General features: G+C 41.8%; 1 protein-coding gene across 3 annotated transcripts in view; it reads left to right on the top strand.

Annotated features, from left to right (window-relative positions):
• Positions 1-24432, top strand: part of LOC121627503 (gamma-aminobutyric acid receptor subunit beta-3-like) — a 34613-nt gene that overhangs the window by 1029 nt on the left and 9152 nt on the right. For all 3 annotated transcript variants that reach the window (XM_041966429.1, XM_041966428.1, XM_041966427.1), the window contains exons 4-7: positions 12449-12669; positions 15536-15618; positions 16922-17059; positions 23968-24120. In XM_041966429.1, coding sequence (XP_041822363.1) covers positions 12449-12669; positions 15536-15618; positions 16922-17059; positions 23968-24120 — 595 coding nt within the window. The remainder of the gene's footprint in view (positions 1-12448; positions 12670-15535; positions 15619-16921; positions 17060-23967; positions 24121-24432) is intronic.

Below are 24432 nucleotides of genomic sequence, written 5' to 3'. Positions count from 1 at the left end.
CCACGGTTAACAGTGTTTCAGGAGCGTCCTCCCAGGAGGGCCTCTGAGCAGACAGCTATCAGGGAACTCTGATTGGATTTGCTAATTCGCGAGCTGGATACTGTTTGCCCCGTGTTGACACGGGTACCCACACGCAGGAAAGTAACTTCAGGCTATTGCATCTTAAAATATCAGCCAACGATGACCCAAATTGCATCGGAGAAGGAGCGGCGGCGCCGTGTTGCCCCATTGGCTACATTTTCAGTTCTTCTGCAGAGAAATCAGACTTAAAGACGGAGGTGGAAATTGTTCATAATTGGTTCGGATCCAGGCTTTCGAAAGCCACAGGCCACAATCGCCTATTCCAGCTCAACACCTCTGCTCTGACATGTTTCATGGGCCGTTGCCTGTGTGGGTGTTACCGTTATGACTTTTATTAGAGATGATGGCTGGTGAGCCCATGTGCTTTTACAACTAACTCTATATGTGTACACCACCAACTCAAGCATCATCACTGTGTGCAGAGCGTCATTTCACACATATAATGCCTGTTCCTTATTGGCCAGAGCCACTAAAGTAGAAAAAGGCTTGATTTTGACTGCACCATATCCGTAAATGATCTTTATTTACCTGGTGGGAGGTGCATCTGTGGGTGGGTGTCGATCAATACTGATGACACAATAGTTTCCTCACCAGCTGACCCCCGGCTTTGACTGTCCAGCTTCGTGCTCTGGTTTGCAACACAAGTTCCCTGTCCTTTGACAGTTCAAGACACCCCCAGAGCAAGCCTGTCTCCTAGAAATCATATTTAGATACCGCTCATTTGACCTGTGAAATATGTTTTGTGGGAAGTGTAATTGCTGCACGTGTTGTATTTAAGGATTTGCTACCTTTTCCTATGGCATGCAAGTCATAAAGGACAAAAGCAGTTTAGTTAAGGTGAAGTAAAGGTTGCAGTTTCAGTGAAATGTTAGTAAAATAAATATGTTTGACTTCTATTTAGATAATCGATTAAGCAAAAATACCAAACATTACATCAAGGATAATTTGGGAGTTTCGGAATAAAAACAGGCATTTGAAAGACATTAACTTAAGGAAATTGTCATTTTCGCTATTTTCTGACATTTATTGCTGTGTATTGATTGCCATATTCATTGTTATTCTATCAGGATTGCTTTATCTGTTTGATCTTGTGTTTTGTGAGCCTTGATTACTCTCTTAAAAAGTTTTTGAAAGATTTTGGGGGGGCATTTTTGACAGATTGATCGCTATGAGTTACCAAGGCACTCCTTTCTCTTAATTTTTTATCTAATACAAACGTGTGTTGTCGCTGATGTTTTGTAACCTCTCTGTTTTCTGTTCTATGTGATATTGCGATCTTGGTCAGGGCACTCCTGTCAATTCTTAGTCTCCGGGAGGATCTTGGTTCAATGAAGCTGCAAAAATGTAAAATATTCTTAAAATAAATGTAATTTCTACGAGATAATTCCCCAAAGTTACAGTATTATGGGATTAGAGACCTGAGTTGTGAATACTCACATGAATCCCATCGTCTTTGTCTGAAATAATTCTAATGAAACCGATGAAGTATCATAAGGAGAGAATGGCTGCCCTTTGTTTGCATGAAATGCTTTCATCCAAAGGCAAAGGTGAAAAAGTAAAGAAAAACTCTCCATATATTTGAAATAATGGAACATTTTTTACAATAAACCCGATTGTTTGGCTTTGTGATGCATGCAGCAAGCTTTGTTTGCCAACAGTTCAGTTGCTGACATTAGCCAGTTAGCCAACGAGGCTATTCTCCACAGAGCGCACAAAGGCAGCTGATCAACCAGACAATCAGACAGCTGAGATCACACTCAAACTCATAATTAATTAGGTCCATTTCTCATCGCCACCAGTGCACTGGGGGACTGCACATGTGTGTCTGAGCTTGTTAGATGGACAATTCCTGGCTGTTTTCCAGTGTTGAAGCCAAAGCAAGACTGGTCAAGCTGTTTGTTATTTTTGCACCAGCGCTTGACATTTGGTGCATGCTTTTCATCCAATGGTGGGACCGTCTGCGATTTTAGCATGTGGGATTTATCCAGCAGGAAATGGATAATGAGTGCTTTTGTTCGGACAGTGACAGTGCAGTGCTTTATCCATTGAGCAACACTAAACGGCACAGCCCCGATAAATGCTGCCCTCTCGAAAAAGACTGTTTTCAAGTTGTTAGTCTCCATTCTGCGTTCATTTCGATAAAACGTCAGCTGCTAAACCCACCGCTCCAGTCTAGTGGAATGACCCACAGGCATAATTTGGAGACTAGCTTTGAAAGTTGAGGGTTTATTGAGACACACACTGCTTGCTATGCTGAAATGAGGCCCGTATCCTTCTCAGTGCGTTCTACAAGGAGCACAGATTTGCAAAACAATGCTGCAAAATGTTAAGCTTGATGTGACTTTCTCTCCCATGCAAAGAGGAAAAAACACATGAAGTGCTTGAGGGTTTTGTGGTTTGTGAGTTACGGTCCTTGTCTTGCAGCTGTAGCGTGGGTTTTGTGAGATCCAAAATCTTCCATCGTCAAAAGCGAAGACAAAACTGAAGCACCTGATGACCATGTTAAGAAAAGGCCATTTTCACAGGTAGTGATGAGGTATAAAGGTATTCCAAAGAACATTAAAGGTTAACAAATTTGCAGATAAATCAGTGCAAAGGGCTAAGATTAGGCATGGAATGACGGGTTAAGGTTGAGGTGAAGGGGTGGCAAATGAGCCTGAGTCAATAGAATGTTCTCAGAGGCATTACGAGGTAATATCTGTGTGCATGCATGCATGTGAATGTGCATGTCTGTATGAGAGAGAAGACTCTAATCCTTGCAATGGCTTGGAAAACAAACATGTAAACATCCCCAGAAGCTTAGTCTATGCAGGTTGAAAGTGTGAACTATGCACTAAATTAGGGACTGCACACAAATTATTTGTGGGGCCAAAAAATGGGAGGATTATGGTTTTTTTTTTGTTTTACTGAAGGAATGGAAGCAGAAAAGGGCCTTTTAATTTTTCCCTCAAAATGTATATTTTAGCTTTCCCATGCATTATAATTTTTATAAAACATATTCTTCTTCCATGTCAAAATCTAGTGCTTTACCCACAATGCAATGCCCAACTATCGCTGTGCAGTCACCAGAGGTCTGGTACGATCACGTCTTTCTAGCTCCACACCTCCAGATTTTTTGCGTTGTCCAACTTGTAGTCTTCAGACCCGCTCGACAGTGACTCAAGTGACATCACATGAGGCAATTTATCAGCTTTCGTGAGAGTGCAGTCGCAGTTAGTTTCATCACCCCGTTCCAAAGTCAAAGGTGGACAACACTCGTACAACAAGCACACCGGCAGACCTGAGACACGAAGAGGAGCTAAAAGATTTCTTGAGCGATTGAGCGAAACAGAAAAGAGCAGAGCAAGCGAGGGATCGAAGACGTGAGAAATTCGGGGGAAAGAAGGAGGCAGAGAGAAGAAGCGGCAGCTGATCAAAATACCCCGTGAGCTCGCAAGACATCAAGTGAACGTAGCATCTGGCTCGTCCAAAAACCCACCTGGCAGGGCAGGTCGACGATGTCAGCTACTCCGACGCCTTTGCGGAGCGCGAGCTCCTGCACTAGCAGATGCTAAAGCGTCTGAGAAAGGCACACTAATTACCTCTGAGGTTTGTCTGTGACGTGCCGGGGGCCTCCGCTGATGAGAAACACGTACTAGGACAAGATCAGAGCAAGGCAAAATAGATTATGTGTGTGCTGAGGCAATGCTTACTCGGAGAGTAGCTGTACACTTACCAATGGATCACTTAAACAAAAGCTGCGTCGCTTGTTAGTGCTGTTTTTGCAGTCCAACTCAGAGAGGGGAGTTTTTCAAAGGTTTTTGGCACCACGTTTTTTTAATGCAAGGATTGTTGGTGGAAGGAAAGTGTCATCTGAATGAATTTATGACATAATAGTGTTTGCCGCCATTTGAAATGTTTTGAAATATTGTTATTAAGAATGTTGATGCAAAATAAGGGCGCCACGTGTAGGCGTGTTTTCATTATGGTGACCTTCTCTCGCAGAAATGGACAAACAAGGTGTGATTTTCTGCTGTAAGAGCTATCCAGGCCTTTATTCCGACCCATTATCTGTGCCTCGCGGAAGTCATCGTGATTTTGGGAGACTCAATTACGGCACAATGAAGGTAGAGCTCCATCGCACGAGGAGCTGGTCAGAGTTTGCACTGTGAATGTAGTTGCAGTAACAGGCTGAACAAGCTAGTCATCCATACACCCACGGCTGCGTGTGGGTGTCAGAAAGAAAAAAAAAAATCTGTCATTATGGAGAGGTGAAAAGATCTCTCTTTCTCCAAATGTTCCTGCTGCCTGGTTCGTTTTTTGGGATTTTTTTTTTTTTTGTCAGAATACATACAAGTGCAACAATAACACAACCAGCACATAAACCGGCTCCTCTTTGATTTGTGTGGGTTTTTTTCATGTTAGCGTATGCATGCATCTAGATTGCTGCTTAATGACATCAGGAGGACTTTATTAGGCGTTAAGGTTGATTAAATTTGAAATACACACCCTGTCTGACCCTGCGTGTGCCACAATCACCAAGGTAACCATATACTTTACACTCCTGCATAAAATACATCCTGGAATCAGATGTTGCCAATGCACAAACTATGTCACCCTAATTATCTTATATAGGTCTTCCAGCTATGCAAAAAGAGCATATCTTTTCTCTGTGCACTGTGCACTGAGTGTGGCTTAATATACCCCCATGTCTTTTATCCGGCATCCGGCTTCCTGCCTGATGGAATGTAATTGGCCTCAGGAGAGAGCATGCTGTACGATGAAGTGATGATCACTGAGATTTAGAACAAGCAGAGCGGGCACTTCCTGGTTTACAGCGCCGGCCCCCTGAAAGGACGCATGTATTGAGGAGGGACTGCCCGTTCTACTGGTTCTAACTCTACAGCCCCTTCATGATAGTAGCCTGAGTAGCGTACACCTTTAAGACACGGCACTTATTGGTCTGGGGAATCTAAAATTGACAGGCGCCGGCCTCATTTCCTCTCTCGGAGCCTCTCAAGCAGCCGTTATGTTGTAGCAAATAAAAAGGGGCAGGTAAACTATGAACTGGATTTATGATTGGGGTTATTGAAAAGGTCATCAGTCAATGGTCCGATTCCACATAATGTGATGGATATGGCAGATATATAGAGGTTTAGGGAGGAGCGAAAAGACTCCTGCAGAAACACAAACACTCTGGGCTAAGGAGGAGAAATCAAGCCTTCCATATTTATGTTGATTATTGTAATCTTAGTGAGACATTTTTTTATTTATTGCAGTCACAGAGATGACAGGAAATGTGGAATATTCAGGACTATGTGCTTGCTGTTTGTATAATAACTTGAATAAATTGCATTGCACTGCCAAGGGATTGTAAGATAAATCATAGGGGTTGCAAGATGATCAACAGAACAGGAAAGAAAAAATCAAATTCCTATGCATGGAACGTGTGACAAGGTGCCCCTTAGTTTTAAGGGGTCACAAGCTGAAAAGTTTGGGGAACCACTGGTTTGAACGGTACTTAAACTTGAGTCTCATGCAAGACCATTTTTGCATCCCTTGCCCAAGTTATACGTTCTAAGTCTAAGTCTCTCAGCTGCACAAACTTGCAGTAATTTGCTGCTTTCAGCCTGATGAATGCCACCTGTTCATAAAGAAGTGCGGCCTCCTCAGAGTTGATCATTAGCATAAAATAACACTCTTAAATTGCTCTTTGAGGCTACCTGTTCTGCTGTTGCTTTGCAAGTTTCAACATAACACATTTAGCAGTGTCACAAGAGGCATTACGGAAGCTGCAATGATGAGAACAAACTGATACAGCTGCCGACAACGTGTCATCACAGCAGCACCATATGGACTGAAAACTTAAACGGGAGAATATTAACTTATGCAGTTGGTAATGTTGCCCTGTAAGTTGCAATGCACTGTGTTCACCTTGACGCCGACCTGCATGCAAACCCTGAGGCAGCTTCAGTAGCAACGTGCTACTGAAGCGAACAAATAAGCGTTCATACGAGTTTGTGCGCTTCTTGTTTTGGGTAGACATGACACTGTGTTGCTGTTTGAACCAGCACATTGTCTTTATTTTTCTTGTGAGGCTTGCATTAGATCGTACCTAATCTTTGTGTACGTCCTAAAAAAAAGCCCCCTGAAACCTGCTTTGCCCCTCAAGCTTTGCCTTCTGTCACTGCATCCGACACATTTTTGGGACCGGTGAATTAAAAAAAAAAGCATCCTCCGCTCGCATTCTGCATTTGCCTGGACCCCAAATGTAACAACGGACCAAAAAATGATTCCAGCAATGTCCAAAATAGCAAATTACGCTGAAGAATCCAACAATTTAGAAAAGATAAGCACTTTACATGAAAAAATCTTACATCAAGTCAGTTACTTTGAACTGAGAAAAAGATTGTGTACAGTTATCGGAACACGGCCGCCGTGACACTGCAGTACACAGAAGAGAAAAATGCTCTATTTGTACATTTACCATTGCTTGTTCCCTGTCTGTCTCCCTCTCCCTCTCTCCCCCTTTGCTTGTTATGAGGCAATACATCATAAAATATTAGACAGTGAGAAAATTATCCTATATACTGAAGGCCAACGCTGTCGTTTGGAGGGAAAAGCCCAATTCAATCACCGCCCTGTGTTTGTTCTCAATAAGGGACGGTGCTATTTTTACCATTCTATAGCAGCAGAAGGAGGGGGATAGGAAGTCGCTGAGGGATTCCCCCGCACTGCGGTGATATACCGCCTCAGGGCCATCCCGAGGGAGAGCTCCGAAATTACATTGAAGTGACTCAAATTGCTCGACTTGAACGGGGGTTCACATGGAGTACACAGTGATTACATATCACATCATGGTTTTTCTCTGCCGCAAAATGGGAAGTTTAGCCGGGGAAAACTTGCAGAGCTGCGGCCATTTATTTTTCATGTTGCTGTTGAGCGGAGCTGCTCCGATATGTTTCAGATGTGATGATAATGATTCTTTCTTTTCCGCTGTATTAACACGTTTTCCATTCAGCCTATTCCGCTGCACTGTGCGGCGATGAGCTAGCTGCAGCAGATGCCGGGGACAGGGAACATATGCCCTGTGACAAACAATGTTAGCAGGATATTTCCTAGATTCTGGTGGTATCACGACATAGCAGTCAGTATGCTAGCACTGCAGAGGAGAGAGAGAGAGATTAAATTGAATATGGGTCAGTTCACAGCCAAAACTCTGCTTATCTGAATTCTCACACACCCTGAATGAAAGTGATTATCCAGTCGAGTTAATTGAATAATTGAGGCTTGCTGGAAATCATTTCCACTGGTCACTGTCTTTATCTCTGCTGAAAACATGTGCTAATAACCAAACAGCAGTGGTAAAGCTGTGTATATTGGGAATTCATGTGTAGTGGGAAATGGGAGACTTGTCAATAATTCATAATCCACAGTCCTAGTTCATAGAAAATCTCACCCACCCACCACCCTGAAAGGAAAAAAAAAAGAAAAAAAGTTCCAGGGCAGGTGATGCAAAGCTGCACACGTCCTCATCTGAAATTCAATTTCATTGTCTCCATGAAAGATTGATGAGGATCCCTTGGCCCGCGTGTTTGTACAGGCTACATGGTTAATTTAAATCATTTATGTCTTACGAGGAGTGTGTGCGCTGCAGCCGCTCGCTGGGCTGCCCACCTGCTGATACTCTGGCGGGAGATGGAAATGCATACCTCAAGCGTGATGCCGCTCGGGGAGAGCCGGGCGAGAGGGAGGAGGGGGAGAATTGATGTGATAAGGGTCAAAACAAGGCAGCGTAAAAGACATTAGTCATCTGTAGGGCTTGATGGAGGGTAAAGTTACAGTGGTAATGGAGGAGAGGGGGGATCCAAGTCCACAGTACTCATTCTTCCAGCAAATTTAATTTTCACCACATGCTGTGATCAATCCACATTGACCGCTTTAATGGGACTATGACTGATAACACTTATTGCCCTTTATGTCACCAAATCCTGCAGCCCGACAAGGATTTATTATCTTATCTATTAAAGGAACACAGGAATGGCAGACTCCATGCCATCACTGGGAGGTGGCAGCTTCCTGATGTAGGCGAGTTATTCAAAGGAAAAAGATGAACCTATGTAGGAGGAAGGTGTTTTTATCACTTGTCTCATAGATTCATACATTCTCAGATCACTCAAGCTGAGCAGCAATGTATTCATCCACCGGAGCTGTATAACCTATGGAATCAGAGACACTGAGAAAGTAGTATTTTGTGGCTGAATTAACCAGCTAGGGGTCCCTGCAGCCTGACCCTGCCTCCTCCTCACTCTGTTTGCATTGTGTCGCTTTCGAGGATCTATTAAGTGGATTACACAACGAACTACACCATTAGCTTAATTAAATTGTGCCTACAGCCCCAGAGTCCAAACAGTACTGTATAGCAATTAGTGTGTGATCATTTTATTTTTTTCAGGAATTTCGACTAAAGCAATAGAGATCTTGAAAAGTTCTTTTTGACACTGGACTCAACTGAAGTGAAGTCCCCTTTAAGACAGATTTATTATGTTATATTACCCGACCAAAAAGTTTAATAGAGACACATTTTAAAAAGAACAACTGAAGCAACTCTTTTTGCGTCAAGTCTAAGCTGAGATGACTCTGATGCGTTTTGTTATCAGACTTTGGAAACAGCTTCTTTCAAATGAAAGAGGTGCTACGGTCATTTAATGTTTCAGTTCCATCAAGCTGAGGGTCTCACAAAAGCCAGATGTAAAAAGAAAATGAACAGTCCCTTCCTGACTTCGGTCCAAGCTTCAAAAACGTTGGATCCTGGAATATCAACAATGCAGCTCACGGCAACTTTCAATAGCCCCTCCAGGTCCTTCAAAACCCCACAATGCAGGCTTTCTGTTAAAACACTGAATAAAAAAAAGGCCTAAATAATCTCATAACAACATCATCTCACCTCCAGAGCCACCAAGACTGTTATACAACTGCTTTGTGATCAGATATAAAAAAAACTTGACTGTATATGCAAAACCGGTGGCGTGGCCCTTTAAGGCTCCTGGATGACCTTTAGCTGCGTATTTCCAAACAAATCTGCAGTTAATCTTTTTACCATAAACCAATGGAGATCATGAAACTGGAGACTCTCAGAGCCCCTGGAGGTAAAGCAGGCAATTGCCTGGTTAACCATCCAGCCTGGTGGCTGCAGGTATAGTACTGGAATATTTGAGTCATTTTTTTCTCAATGTGGCGTAACTTCCTCGCTGCTCACATTGAGCTTTAGACTACCATACATTTTTTTCTTCCCACAGTTTTTTTTTTTTTTGAAAGAAATGCTTACCAATTCTTACCATTGTGTAACCCCAGCATCATTACATTGTCCTGTCATTATCCTGATGTATGTGTGTATATTAGCATGTTGTTTTCAGGAAAGACATTGTCTGCCACACATACCTCCAGGGCTGCACCTAACGATCATTTTCACTATTGATGAATCTATTGATTTTCATCTATTGATTAAACATTTTGGCCATGACAAAGCTCCCAGAGCCCATGGTGACATCTGGAGATTGCTTATTTTGCAAGCGACTGTCCAAACGCCCACTCACATTTCACCAACAATGATCGAAAACAGAGAAAAGCGGCAAATCCTCACATTTGAGGAGCTGGAAACTGAGAATATTTGGTATTTTTGCTTGATAACTAAGTTAAACAGTCATCAGAATTGTCACTTGGTTAAAGGTTAATTGTCTGTCCATCAAAATGATATGCTAACCTTTCAGAATCAGTACTGTCTTAGTCGACACAACAAAAGGTAGCTGCTGTCTTAACACCAGATTTTCTTTTAACGTTTCCTCCCCCATGATTGGCGCTTGGGCACAACCAGAATGGCTCCATCGTTTGGGGCCACGGTTCCACCGCCATACTGTACATTTATGGCTCAGGGCCAATGCGCTTTCCTTCGCATGCTGTGCGACCAATCTGGATCCTGTGCTGACTAAGATCCTTCCCCGTTTACATCTCTGTGTGCGAACCAAACCTGGAAAACATGCTCATTGAGTATGAAGTATCAGTTTAAATAAAGGAATGAATAACTAGCATGCAGTCAAGTGCCTGGCATTGCATTTCAACTCTATTCTTTAGTTACCTCATGAAAATGCAAAACCTCAAGTATCTACGAAGCATTAGTAACAGTGTTGAGAGGAGTGCATGAGGGCCGGCGCAGAAAGACAAATAACGATTGCAGTTACGTAACACAAAGACATTGTCGGGAAGCCACGCTCAATGCAGCGGCCGCTTTTTAATCCTCATTTTTGTTTGTGTTTGGTGTGAACCTGAAAACTGCAGCGCCAACGGACATGTGTGCCTTTGCCGGTGCCAGCTTGGTGCGGGCTGGTTTCTTTTCAACGCCACAGCGGGCAGAGGGGAGATCATGGCATTGCCCCGAGAGAGAGAAAGAGAGAGAGAGAGAGGTGCAGACAGACTGAGATAAGAACAGAAATTGAGAAGAGAGACTGTTAGCTTGGGTAAGTGGATTATGTGATGTGGAAGGAAAAGGAGGGAGGGGCTCTGTCCTCTATCTCCACTGCCGCTTCTGCTCTGGTCACGTACGACTTTAATCAAGGCGAAACAAAAACATTCACTTGCTTTTTTAAAAAAAAAAACTTACACAACCGTCCCGAAAACGTTTGGTTTCACAGGACTCGTCGTATCCTCATGGCTGGACTTTAAGTACTCCTTGCCAGCACTTACTGGGCTCAGGCGCCAGATGGCAAGGGTTTGTTCCACAGACTGATACAAAGAATGTCAGAGTCTTGCATGAACACTTTCATGTTTGCAAACACTTAAGTAATTTAAAAGAAAACCAATACTGAACTCAGTCATGAAACCCATTTATAACAGTTTGAGCATACCGTTCTACAGTTTCAAGTGACTAATATGACAACATTTGACTCTGAGAATATATTGATATCATAAGCTAGCATGAATATTGCAGAAAAAAATAGTTGTTCAACAGATAATCTTGCATTGAAAGTCTTACTTTTTGAGATCTGATCTCCGTTTCTTGCTTCTGGCTTGCTTATAGACGAGGCATAGCTCTGTAGCATTTGCTAATTAGGACTAACACAAAGTGCAGCTGAGGTTGATGGGAATGTCATTCATTTTCCAGGACCGACAGAATGAAAGGCCATCACGAGAGCTACGCTGCTGGCATGGCTTAAAAATTATTGATAGCTTCACCATTACTCAAAAATGACCATTACTTGTGGCCAAGAACATGAGGTCACCACAGCAAATCATATAAACTGGCATAAAAAGTCGTTCTTACAAAAAATGATGAAAAAACACTGAGGTTCATGGTTATTCCTGTGGCTATTAGTCTGTTAAGTGGCTAATATGGGATAAGAGTAAATACTAAAACATAGTGTAACAGAGGCACCAGTGAAAAAGAGTCATTAAGTCGGTGAATTTTATTAAATAATGTCAGTTACACTGCAAAATCCATCTCAAGTATGCTAACATTAGCCACCAGCTAATGGGCATACTAGAGCAAAAAAGGCTGCACCGCCATAACCAGGAGTGCATGCAACATATATATATGATATTGTGTTTACTGCATTAAAAGAACTCCAAAGCTTTTATATACCGGGCCTTTGAGATTGAGTTGTTTTGATTTTGATTGCGTTTGGGGAATGGGGAAATATCTATTAGATCAGCAAATTAGGTACGACCCCAGAGGATAGTACAATAAAGTGTAATTTAAAGCATGTATTTCCCCTATGTCGAGCAAATTGAGTTTACAACAAAACTGCATTTAAGAAACAGCCCCTGGAATAGTGTTGACAATAATTTGCTATGTTTTGAGAGGAAAAAAAACATGTAAATTTCAAGAGTCAGCCTGTTTGAATTAATTGAAAGGCAACATATGTTTGAAAAGCCTTTGGGCGCCATGACAATTCAACTCTGAAGCTTTGTGAATCACTGTGCCTCTACTGGGAACGCACTACTGTTGATATATTAGGTGAAATTTTCTATGAACTTTTCCTCTGAAGCTGCAGCTACATGAGTCAGCCCGCCCACCCGCTTGCTGTACAATGGCACATTACTGTATGGGTTACTGTATTCCAGAAGGAAGGGCAAAGGCACTTCTGAGGATTTGGCTGCACCAGTTGGCCACACTCCTTCCAGCTTGTGGTATGCTGTCGTATAAATATTAAGAGCGCTAACATGGGCAGGGCGGGGCAAATACTTCAGATTGCTCATGAGTTCTGCAGAGGATGATTCAATGCAGCAACACTTGAAGTTGCTTATGTTTGATTTAAGTAATTAGACTAAAAAATGCAGGATGAATTGGGCATGGCTAATTCTTATTGTCTTTTTTCCTCTGTTTGTATCACAGGACTACACGTTGACCATGTATTTCCAACAGTACTGGAGGGACAAGCGTCTGGCCTACATAGGAATCCCCCTCAACTTGACCCTGGACAACAGGGTTGCTGACCAGCTGTGGGTCCCGGACACCTACTTCCTCAACGACAAGAAGTCTTTCGTCCACGGGGTCACCGTCAAAAACCGCATGATCCGCCTGCATCCAGATGGAACCGTTCTCTATGGCCTCAGGTGGGTTCTGCTTTGCACTGCAAACAAACAGTCTTTTATCAATATGTTTGTTCAGTGGTGCTGCTGAGTAGGTGTTGTTTGCTGCATGCTTTGCTTTCCTGTGCGCTTTCTCCCAAAAATCTGAATTCTCTTTTTGTGTTTTTATCAGCTTAGTTTGATGGTCCTATGTTGTTCTTTAACCAAGTGACAATGACCAAATCTGAATGCTGAATTATTCTAATTGTCAGCAAATCCTAAAACAGTGCAAAGACCATAACCAACAACAAATTGATCAAGTATTTTCTGTGTTGCTAAAATCTTACATGCTACCGTATTCCTCTGTGCCTGTATGGAATTCCACAAAAACTGTTCAGATGCCAGAAATAATCAATAGTGCACCAAATGTGTATTAATCTGCAACTGAAAATAGTCCCCAAGAAATGCACAATTTTCTCTTTGAGTCACATTTGCTAAAAACTACAGTGCCCAGCTGTTTTAGGAATAGAAGTATATCCAGTACTTGTGACCAGATTTTAAAGATTTATATCTCCAGCGGGAACCGATGGCCTTGGGGCTGTATGCCACAGTCAGAGTAGGGAAGTCAGAAAGTAATAAAAGGCTTTTTTTTTCAAGAGGAAAAATAAAGAGAACCTCAGAAGAGGTTTTCTAAACTCATTCTAGATGTCACTATATGTTGTGTTTCTCAGTATACTGCAGCAAGTGAGTTTATTCGTGTTGTTAGAGTGCTACTGTGCAATTTCTGGGCCATGCAAATGATCAACACTCCCCACAACAGGCAACAAAGTGGATCTCAGGGTCAAAAATGTTCTCAGATGTTTCCCAGTGTCGAGTTAATTCTCTGTGTTTAAAGCTCTATTACGGCACCGCAGTGGCCCAAGCTGAGAGCTTGGCAGTTCTCTGCTGCTGTCCGCCGAGCGGCCAGAGGATTATGCATCATGCTCAAGGGCACCCCGGCACTTGATTTTAAAGGGAGGGAGAGTGCAGTCAGAGATCACCCGTGAAAAGAAGTACGCGGACAGGTTAGGAGGTGCATTAATGCAATGTTAAGCTTGCAGCTGTTGTTTGATATTTGTTTCATAAAGCCCTTGTTTTGAATTTCCATTGATCTTTTCGACAGGGAGGTTCAGAAGAGTTAGTGTGACCTATGAATATGGATGCATGCTTTGAATTATTAGAGTGCAAAGCGAAAAGTGTGTGTGTCTGTGTGCGTACTTGCATGCTTGTGTTTGTATCTGTCAGTGTTCATACTTTACAGTCATACAGCCATGCTTGATTATGCAAGTGGAGTTCATAGCACTTAGCCTCGTGGGCTACTTATAGACTCGCAATGCTTTCAAGAGATCAAAGGGAGAGGGAGATGTGTGACGTGGTGTTTGTGATATGAGCTGTTACATAAATGCATGTCAGGTAAGGCTGAGTAACATGCTGAATACAGATTCCCATCATGGTATGAAAGAATCCTCTGGAAATTTATGCGTGCTGTTCATTAGGGCTGCAGCTTATGATCATATTATCAATATATGAATCAGTTACTCTCATTACACTCCCAGAGCCAAGGTGTGTCACATCGACAGCACAGAGATTTTTTAAATCACAACAGAAATGTATCAGGCTTTTTTCAGAGGTCTGTTTTAATGTCGTGACATTTTTCCCAATGAAAGAAATACTTTTGGTGCCAAACTTAGTGTTAATAATTCATGAAGGTGTTTCCCAATGCCCTCATTCATTGACATGTTTACATGATGTCTAATTTTTAACTACTGAAGACTTAAAGACACTCAGTTTACTGTCATAGAAGACCAAGATCAGATATTCCCATTTGAAGAGATCATCAAAAACATTGCTGATTCATTTCCTTTCCATCAACTAATTGATTAACAACTAGCGGTGTCAGCTCTGCGGTCTGTTCTTTATTAGAAGTTTGCAACATGTCCAGTTTTAAGTGTATTTTGATGGTAGTTACAATGAAAAAGTGAAGGAGCAGACGTGTCACATTTCATAGGTACTATAATAGTATAAGAGTGTGGTCATATATTGGAAATCCAAGCTCTATGTAAACTGCAGGGTATCACAATTACAATATGTCTGTATCTTTCAGAGCCAACGTTATGTTGCTGTAATTTTAGCTGTTTAATAATATCACCTAATGGGTTTCCACAGCCTCATCCGAGTCGTAACTGAATGAAGACATCCAGTGGCTAACTGCCAAGCAGCCGGCTTTTAATCAGGGCAGACTTAGCCTAAATCATGTTGAATTTGCATTTCACTTTGCTGCTTATTTTAACTGTCTGATTATCAGCCGTTTGAGCTCATACATCTGATAAACAAAGGGATACCTCCTCATGACCCAGTTCAGATGAGCAGCCACTAAACACTGCCAAAATGTGTTGCCTGAATATGATTTTTATTTGCACAAATTTTCACTTAATCACTGGATGGAGGGTAGCCAGTTTTGGTCGGGGGGGATCTATAGTGTAATTATGTATACAGTTACACGCTCAGCATGTTACATTGGAGATGGTACTTTAATCTTATTTTAAGACGACAGTGCCGGTCGTCTCCAGGAATATTAAGCCATCTGAGGAACTTGTATAAAGAAAACTGGCCATTTAGTTTCCTTCAAGGATGATAAGACAAAGAGAGCAAAAGCTTAATACACAGTCTCTTATGCTTCCTTGTTGAATAACTTTTTACCTGCTTTGCTGTTTTTATAGCAACAATCCCAATTAGCCAGAAATATTGACAGTCCTTCTTTACTACCCCTCCTATCTGTCTTCCTTTCAATACAATTTCTGTAAATCACACACTGAATCTAAAACAGTCTCTCTCACGTCCTCTCTTCCCCCATCTGTGTCTTCTTTTTCAGGATAACTACAACAGCAGCGTGTATGATGGATCTCAGGAGGTATCCCCTGGACGAACAGAACTGCACTCTGGAGATAGAGAGCTGTGAGTAGCAGACCTAATGCCTTTAGGACTGACAGTCAGCACACTGCACAGGCTGAGCAGAAAACCGGCACAGTCTCATATGTGAAACGTTAGTTTGAGCAAATGCTTTTGTAGTAAATCTGTCTCAGGTACCAGAAGGAGGGGGTTTAACTTATATGACAATTATGACTAATGGCAGAATTCATCAGCTCACTCTAAAGGGTTAATCCAGACATTTAATATTACACTTGCATACAATTTGCAGACTGTTTAGAGGAAAGAATGGTCAAACTTCATTGGTTTTATGTCTTAACTATGCAACACTGGATGCCTCACATTCTATAACTTACAAGGGTCCATTGTGGTCTCCAAGCCCAAATTTAAATCACCCTGATGACACCACAAGGGTTATCATTTTTTTCAGAACGACCTTCCTCCAGACCCAAAAAGAAGACATCATGCAGTTATTCTGACTGCAATGACTAAAATGATCTTCATGTGTAAAATCGATGGAGTGCAAGGTGGTGGGAAATCCAATCATAAATTGTCTTGACATGTGGTGACTGTCAGTGATGCATCTGCTGTCTTGAATGATAACAAGAGATCAGTAACTCAAAAGCATGCAGCAGCACCAAGGCAAAAAAAAATATTGACTGACATTGTAAGATTTCTTGTATGTTAAAGTTACATAGAATAATAAAAAATGCATCTTTAATTTTGTGAGATGTTAAGTTTAATATGCATGTTACCGAGCAGTTTGGGTAATGCTAGTACTCTACTATCACTCAACATACTGCAGCGGATCACTGCGCTTGTCCTCAAGACACCTCCAGAGTACTGCTGGTTTTCATTTTGGCCTCTTAATCTGGGACCGATTTACACCTGATAAACCAGGGCACACAACTATCTGGTCTGAATAGAAGACAAGGATTAGGATTATCAGACACAAATGGATCATGTTGGCATCCTTGTGGGTTCAATTGAGCTACAGTCAGTTTCTCAAACAGTCTATCAATGGAGCTCATTCAAAAAATTTTTTTGTTAATAGTTTCTGCATTGGAATAATTTAGAAATACAGTAAGTGAAGCAAGAAGATGTCAGTTATTTGAATTCTTATGACATTTTTGTGAACTCATGTGAACCAATTAACTGACTTGCTTTTCAAAGCAACGTCTGGTTCTTGGAAACAACTTCAAAAGTGCTTCTTTTTTTTTTCTACCCAAGTGACAGCCCAGTTGGATGATCAGCAACGCTGCATATCTTGGTCTCCAGTGATGGTTAGACAGATGGTTACACCTTGGCGTATGTGTGTGTTCTTGTGCAGATGGCTACACCACAGACGACATCGAGTTCTACTGGAAAGGAGGCGAGTCGGCTGTGACGGGGGTAACCCGGATCGAGCTGCCGCAGTTCTCCATTGTCGATTACAAGTTGGTGTCCAGAAATGTCGTCTTTTCCACAGGTGAGTGCTGGACTGTATTGTGTTGTGTTTGGGCTTTGGCCTCCGCAGCCTGAATTTCCTTTGGGAATGATACATGACACACTGACAAGTGGATGTAACATTTTAGATGACATTGGTGATGATGTTGGCCTATTTTCAAGATGATTATTTAATCAATTTCTGTAGCAAACAAATCTGTGCCAAAGCTTGATCTGCTGATCTTAAATCCTCCGAGCCAAAGTTGTGTTTGTCAGTGCTTCTAATTGGGTTGAAGTGAGGAGATGTCTGCCTTTGAAGTATCCCTCAAGTAACAGCGGCTGATGCAAGGATGCTGGAAGGGTACTGAACCAAAACATGCCGTAAAATGCCGGGATTCGCGCAGCAAATTGCGTCCATGTCAGATGGTCCTTGACCCCGAGAGGTGACGCTTGAGTTGATGGTTTGGTTATAAAGCTGACATTAACAAATGTAGCTGAAGACCCCAATCAATTCATTCAGTCAATACAATCAGTCAGTGTGACAGTAGCAAGTCGATCTTAAAGCCCCTGAAAACGTGATTACGAACCCTAATTATTTTTCTATAACATTAAAAATGTAATAGTTAAAGTTAGTTATTTTAACAGTCAGGAACTCAACAAATCAAGTCTGATCAATTGATTAGATTTGATTGACAGTGCTGGCAACGTAAAGCAACCACACAACCGTCATCATATTCTTCGGTGTGTACGTGACAAAGTTCAGATGGTATGTTTCATGGTGAAATAAATAAATCCGATGCCATGAATTACAAAAAGACAAAGCCAGCAGTAGTGCAGCAGAGTTTCAGTGGCCTGCGGCAAAGCCAAATGATCCTCCAAACCCCTCATAAATGTTTACTGATCAATAATATAGCATGGATGCTCAGGAAAAATAAATGCTTACAGGAGAAAGGGGTGTACACAGCTTATAAATCTTTTGACGCTGGCATCATCATTAACTGGTGTTGTGAAACACATCAATCAAGCGTTATTTATAGGTCCACAATGGCCATTTTCTTTAGAGCTCTTCATCTCTCAGGGCAGTTAACTTGAAGACAGGGTGACACGGAAATTTGTCAAGTTACTGTAAATCAAAACCAGCTGCCAGTATTTTATTTCATGTTGTAATTAATTTTGTTGCTAACTTGCAGAAATGTAGAGGAGTAAGTCAACAATCCTCATTGCTCCCAGGGGTGTTCCGATATTAGCTGTGAAATTTGGTTTTCAGGTGTCATGTGTCCACCAAGGCCCTACATTCATCTGATTTTAATTTGTTCATTTAGTCTTAGATACGGAACTTTATTGACGCTCCCTAACCAGCTGCCGTATAATCTGGTCAGTGGAGACGCATTCAGAGGGGCAGCTTCTCCACGGCCATAGCAGGGAAATAAAAGCTGTGTGACATTTAGTAATAACATCATTTCTGACTGAAGTTATACTCATGAGGAGGCGCCATGCCTCGGCTGAAAAGGACACGAACAGTAAATCATCCTTTTGTTTGCTTTTTGGGTGTTTTTAACATTCCCATTGAAGCAGCGCAGCATTTTTTGCCCCTCTCCCGCTTTGCTCTCGCCCTCATTTTCACTGTGTGTACGTCTCTGTCTTCATCTCAGACTGTTACACATGTGCTGCATTGCGTTTTCCGTCATCCCTGGCCACGCACAGTACATGTGTGTTTCAGCCTCCCTGTGTGAATTGCACGTGAATGTGCTGTGGAGAGCGCACCAGAATGGGTTTGTTTGTGAGAAGTGGCACGTCCCCTGTGGGTGGTGACAATTAAAGTTTAGTGTCCAGTGGTCTGCTCCCGTGCTCCTGGCAGGATGTGTGAAGCACATCAAAGGCTCCCTGCAAGGCTGGCTAATGACCAGGTTTCCTCCATTACATGTGCCACTAGCCACCCTCTAATTCCCTCCCCTTTTTTCCTCTCTAACTATATCTCCTCTCTGTCCTGTCTTGGTATCTCTTTCACCCTCTGTCGCTTCTTTTACTTTTTCCTCCCCAACCTAATTTAGTATATCTTTTCCTCTCTGGTGTAAGAGGTGTGGTTGGATGCCAATTACCCTGCTCTCTGACAGAAAAACAGCCCAGGATTCGCGGCATCATATATTCATGTGGAATGAGGCCCACAGCATCAATTATTCTTGTCCAGGCACACACACAAACATTGGCCGTTTGTGTGTGTGCATACAGTAGGCGTGTACTGTACATATGCAAAGGCATGCACGACCAGACAGCATTGCCGTGTTGGTGACATTTAAGTGCGCTACTGCATTTATCAATGCTATAGCTGTCATCACCTTCATTGTCTTCATCCTCTCTGCCATCTTCATTCTTTCAAAATAGCTGCAGTAATAGCAGCTTTAGATATTCACCAACATATGTTTCATGTTTTTGCTTTAATTTGACAGAATATTCCTTTAATTTTGTGGATTTTAGCAAACATAAAAAGCCTTGTTAACTTTGGAAAGTAACCCTTAACATGCAATTTTTAAAATTATTATAGCACCGAAATGCATCATTTACTTTAGCGCTCGTGTCCTTCCTGCATACAAAGATGACTACTTCACCTTCTAAAGGGCCTTCCTGTTTTATTTTTGATGGCGGTGATACAGCACCAGTGTTAAAAAGAGCAGTTTCACTCAAAATTTTGATAATGATGAGAATGCTATCAGTAAAACTATGTAAATCAAAAATAAACATTGGTATGGGTACATACTGTAACTGTTGAAATTGTGGATTGTACCTTTAAGACGTATTGCTATGTTACTAGAGGAATGACGCCACTAGGCGGCGCCTTGTTTTATCCATGAGTTAGTTGAGCCGCGCTCTCACCAAGGATACCAGCGACCGAGCTCCGGCTTTATTTTTCGCCTCTCAACTCAACAGTAACGTTAGGGTTCATGTGGACACTATTTTATTTCATGTATGATGAGATAGTAGCCGTACAACCGGGCTTTGTAAGGTTGATGTGTGATTATTGTAATAAACGACGAGCATTGTGGAAACCTCAGACGAGTGTGATTATGCACTTTTGGTCGTCTTCGCTGACTCCAACGCTCTCAAACACATCATTAACCAGGCAGCCAGGACCCAAACTGTTACAATACATAATAAAAAGACTGAGGCTAAAGCGACATGTCCAAGACAAGAAGTCAGCATTATTGCCAGTTGATGATCCAAGACATGAAAATAAAGAGTATGTGTATAGCTAATTCGTCTAAGTAGCTGGACATGCTAACGTTTGAGTCTCACATGGGAGCAGGTGAAGACTCAGTTTAATCCCTTCCTTAGACTTTTGCTCATGTATTTGGTTTCCAAAAGGCAAAAACCATTTGAATATAAAAAAATCCTGATTGTAGCTGAACCAGATTGCCTTGGAAATAACACATATGGGGTCAGCGGCTCTGTCAAACACACATTTCGTTGCCAGATCAAAACTGCCAGTGGTTACAGCACAGTCTCTCATTGCGTGTAAAAACTGCGACACCCTGCCACGAGGGTGACAAAAGAGACAAAAAAAAGCGAGGTGGCAGACCTCCTACTCCCCCGCGCTCCCGTCCACCCGGCCGCCCAACCTCCATTGTTGTTCTGTCATCATCCACTCAACTTTTATAATCGTCCCTGCATCCCGTCTCCTCTTCTTTCTCCCTCTCCTCCTCGGCCTCACACATGGTGTTCCTCCCACTCGCGCATGTTGTTTGGTGTAACAGTTACAGCCAGTACAGTTCTACACCCACATGCAAGTGAACCTCAGCCTCCTCTTCTTCTTAAGCCACTTCTGCATCTGCTACCGCAAAGATACTCGGTTCCAATTTAGGCTGGAGGAGCTGCCATTAAGGATGCATCAAAAGGAGTGAATGGGATATTTTAGGTCCTGTGACAGTCTGTTCTCATTTACACGCTGGAACGAAGTGTATGTTCTGCATGTGTTGACTTTGTTCACGGCTGCCAGAGGATAGTCTAATGTAGTAAACAGGGCATAGTTTGTCTATTTACATTTGCTTTGCCACTAACCTGCTTCTTTATCTGTTGGTTTTGGACAAAGTTCGAAGTTCTACAAGAATTCCTTTTGATTTTCAGTTTCAGCTAGTTGAGCTAGCTCGCCAAAACCAGTTGTTCAGTGAATCTATGGGTGGATCAACAGAAAAAACAGTGTTTGTGGAGGGCATGTATCAAGCCAAAATGGCAAACTTTTTAGTGTTGTAGCTGTTCAGATGTGAGGATTTACTCCTTTTATCACTTTAATATCACTGAAAAATTGATCTGTTTTGGTTTTGGCCTGTTGGTTGGACAAAACGAGACATCTGAAGACATGGGCTTGGGCATTTACGTAGACTGTACAGACTAAACAATCAGATGCTGGATAAAATAATGGGTTATAATATATAAGTGTATTTTATTGGGTTTTTCACATGGATTAAGGGTAACTTAAGAGGTAAAATCTTAAAGAAATTGACGTATAGGCACCACTTAATATGTACCTTCAAATGGATCATCATTTTTCAGTTAAGGGGGACTTCCTAAATTTGGGGTAAAAGGATGAATTTACATTAATATATTAAGTGGTTCTTTAAATCCGTTTCCAAATAGCTTGAAAGCCTCTCCAGAATTATAATCGAAAATTTATTGAAAAATTAAAGAATGGCTTTCATGTTATTTGGTCATTTTAAAGCCATGTTTACCCCTTAAAAAGCCCTTAAACCACGCCAATGTTCATCAAAAACTGATTATAGTGTGTTACAATTCATCCATTAATTGTCCCCTCACTCAAAATCAATAATCAAGAGCTTAACCGTGAATCAAAATAACTGCTGCAGTAGCGGGAATCCAAAGTGATCATCTGCAAAATTCTTGTTTGGCTTGATTTGCTGATAAGATGAGAAATTCTGCTCCCAGCAGTCGTCGCTCTGGTGTTTTCAGCGTGAACGATACCTCATATAAAGTCTCAGTATAAAGAGCCACATCTATTTCACTCGTCACCCCGTCATCTCGAAGTGCTTTTTATTTCTGAAGGACAGTGACTGTCTCTCTCTACTTTTTAGCCCACTTGTTTTCTCTGAGTCATTAATTTGTCGGTTTTACCTTGATTTTTTTTGTTTTGTTTTGTCCTGTTTCTCCTGTTCCTGTAAGCAACACTCTCTTTGTTCAACTATGTCAGACTATGGTGCTCAACTCCTCTTCTGTTTATTCCAAACACATGCTGCTGCTGGAAATATAGCATACATATAAAATGTCATCAATATACATTTATTCATGAGAAGAAAGGTATTTATTTCCAAATGGTAAGTACACATGTCAGTGTTATATGGGTTAGGAAAGATTTGTGAATATACCTGAACAGCAGCTCACTTGAAAGATTTTTAGCTGCCTTGATAATTATGTTCAGGTACATGACAGTTAATTAAAAGAACAGGTATGTTTAGTGGTCAATGATGAACGTACATGAAATGATTTAGATGGGATTGAAAAGGAAGTCAATTATATGATAGTTTAACAGCTCTCTTAAGTAGAATTTCTTTCATTTTTGATTAATTGTTTTGGCTAAAACAACACTAAAGCCTAGACCTCCAGACCTTTTGCAAGATGCAAGTACAAGTCAGATTACGAACATCAAAAGGGTTCATCCTCTGGGCACCGTGAATGTCTGTACCATGCTTCATTGCAACCCTTCCAATATTTGTTGAGATATATTTAAAAAAAAAAAAAAAGGTCATCCCTCTGGGTGATGCTTGATGAAACATCAGGAAAAAACTAGAATATAGTCGTATTCATCCTCTGGAGACCATGAATGTTTGTACAAAATGTCTTGGCAATCCATCCAATAGCTGTTGAGATGTTCCAGTCTGGACCAAAGTGGTAAAAGACCCAAACATCTGCTCATTACTCTATATTGGTCCTCTGGTTGAGACTGTCTTTAAAGGTTAATTACATCAGTCAGGAGCAGTTGCAGTCCATAATCACATTTGATGAAAAGCTCAGCAACATGTTGGGATTTCATTGCAATCTAACATACAGTGGGCACAGAATCTTAATGAGACTGTGTGTTTTTTCTGATTGACTCTCCATCCAACTCTGCACACTAGCGTGCAGTCGATTGGACCCACGCTCGCCACAAGTAGCTTTGGCTGAAACCCACGGATTGGAAATTACAGTCCAGTGGCCCCCACTTCTCCTCCAATACAAGCCGAAAATGGAAAAATAGCTAAGAATAGAGGGAGTAACGAGCCATAGATTCAATCCATGAAGAGGCATGTGCTGGGAGATTGATGAGAAATCACGCATCGGCTGTACGTCAGTGCCATCCACACGCGCGCACGCATGCTGTTTATATTCGAGGTCATGGAGAAGTGATGGCAGAAAAGCTCTCTCATGGCAGATTGTAGTGAGAAATATGACTTTTTATTTCTGACTTATGAGGCACCAGAGGTACCACTTCAGGCATTTATAAAGCTATTACGTGGTAATGCTGAATCCCTCAGAATCATATGAATTATGTAGGTGGATGAGATGTGGAGAATTGATAAATCGAGACTTGCTGAAATTTTTATCAGCATCCTGAATATTGTGTCACATCATCATAACGTAGCGTTACAGTTTTGTGTGTGTGTTTGTGTGTGTGTGTGAGAGAGAGAGAGAGAGAGGTGGCGTGCGTTTGCGCTAGTGAAGGGGATACTTGTTACCATGGCAATAAATCCAACCCATGCTGTCGGGGTTGTCATGGAAACTGAAACAAAACACAAGGTGGCCCTGCGTGGACCTATGAATAATATAAGTTAGATGTCAACATTTTAAGATTTCTTTGAAAAAATAAGTTGAACCAGATGCACTTTTGTAGTTTAACCCTTAAAATTTCCCCTTCTGAGCCTAAACCTTTAAATGCACTGCCTTTGTCTGTGTCTCCTCTTTCCTTAGGTGCCTACCCTCGACTGTCTCTGAGCTTTAAGCTGAAGAGGAACATCGGCTACTTCATCCTGCAGACGTACATGCCATCGATCCTGATTACCATCCTCTCCTGGGTCTCCTTCTGGATAAACTACGATGCGTCAGCAGCCAGAGTGGCACTGGGTAAGAGGGAAGTAGTCGCAGTTAAGGAGCAGGTATTTGGCTCTCTCAGATGAGACCAGGGACCAAAGTGAGCCACAGCCTCCCTGCTGGATTCCCAAAGCAATGTGTTTTCATGAACACACTAAGAGGCTGAACTTCTCATACTGCTGTGGTATTACTGGGAGCTTTGGGGAATGCTTGGAAATTGGTGGGCCAAATGGAGATGAATTTGAACAACATTTCTATTATGTCTGCTGCAGAGGGAAAAGGGAAATTAGGCCCTTGTCTTCTCTGAAGCTAGGCCAATCATTTTTACTTTAAATTCATATTGGA

This window comes from Chelmon rostratus, chromosome 24 (assembly GCF_017976325.1).
Source record: "Chelmon rostratus isolate fCheRos1 chromosome 24, fCheRos1.pri, whole genome shotgun sequence".
NCBI classification, from domain to species: Eukaryota; Metazoa; Chordata; class Actinopteri; order Chaetodontiformes; family Chaetodontidae; genus Chelmon; species Chelmon rostratus.
The sequence above is the reverse complement of the archived record's forward strand: the minus strand, read 5'-3'. Positions and strand labels throughout refer to the sequence as shown.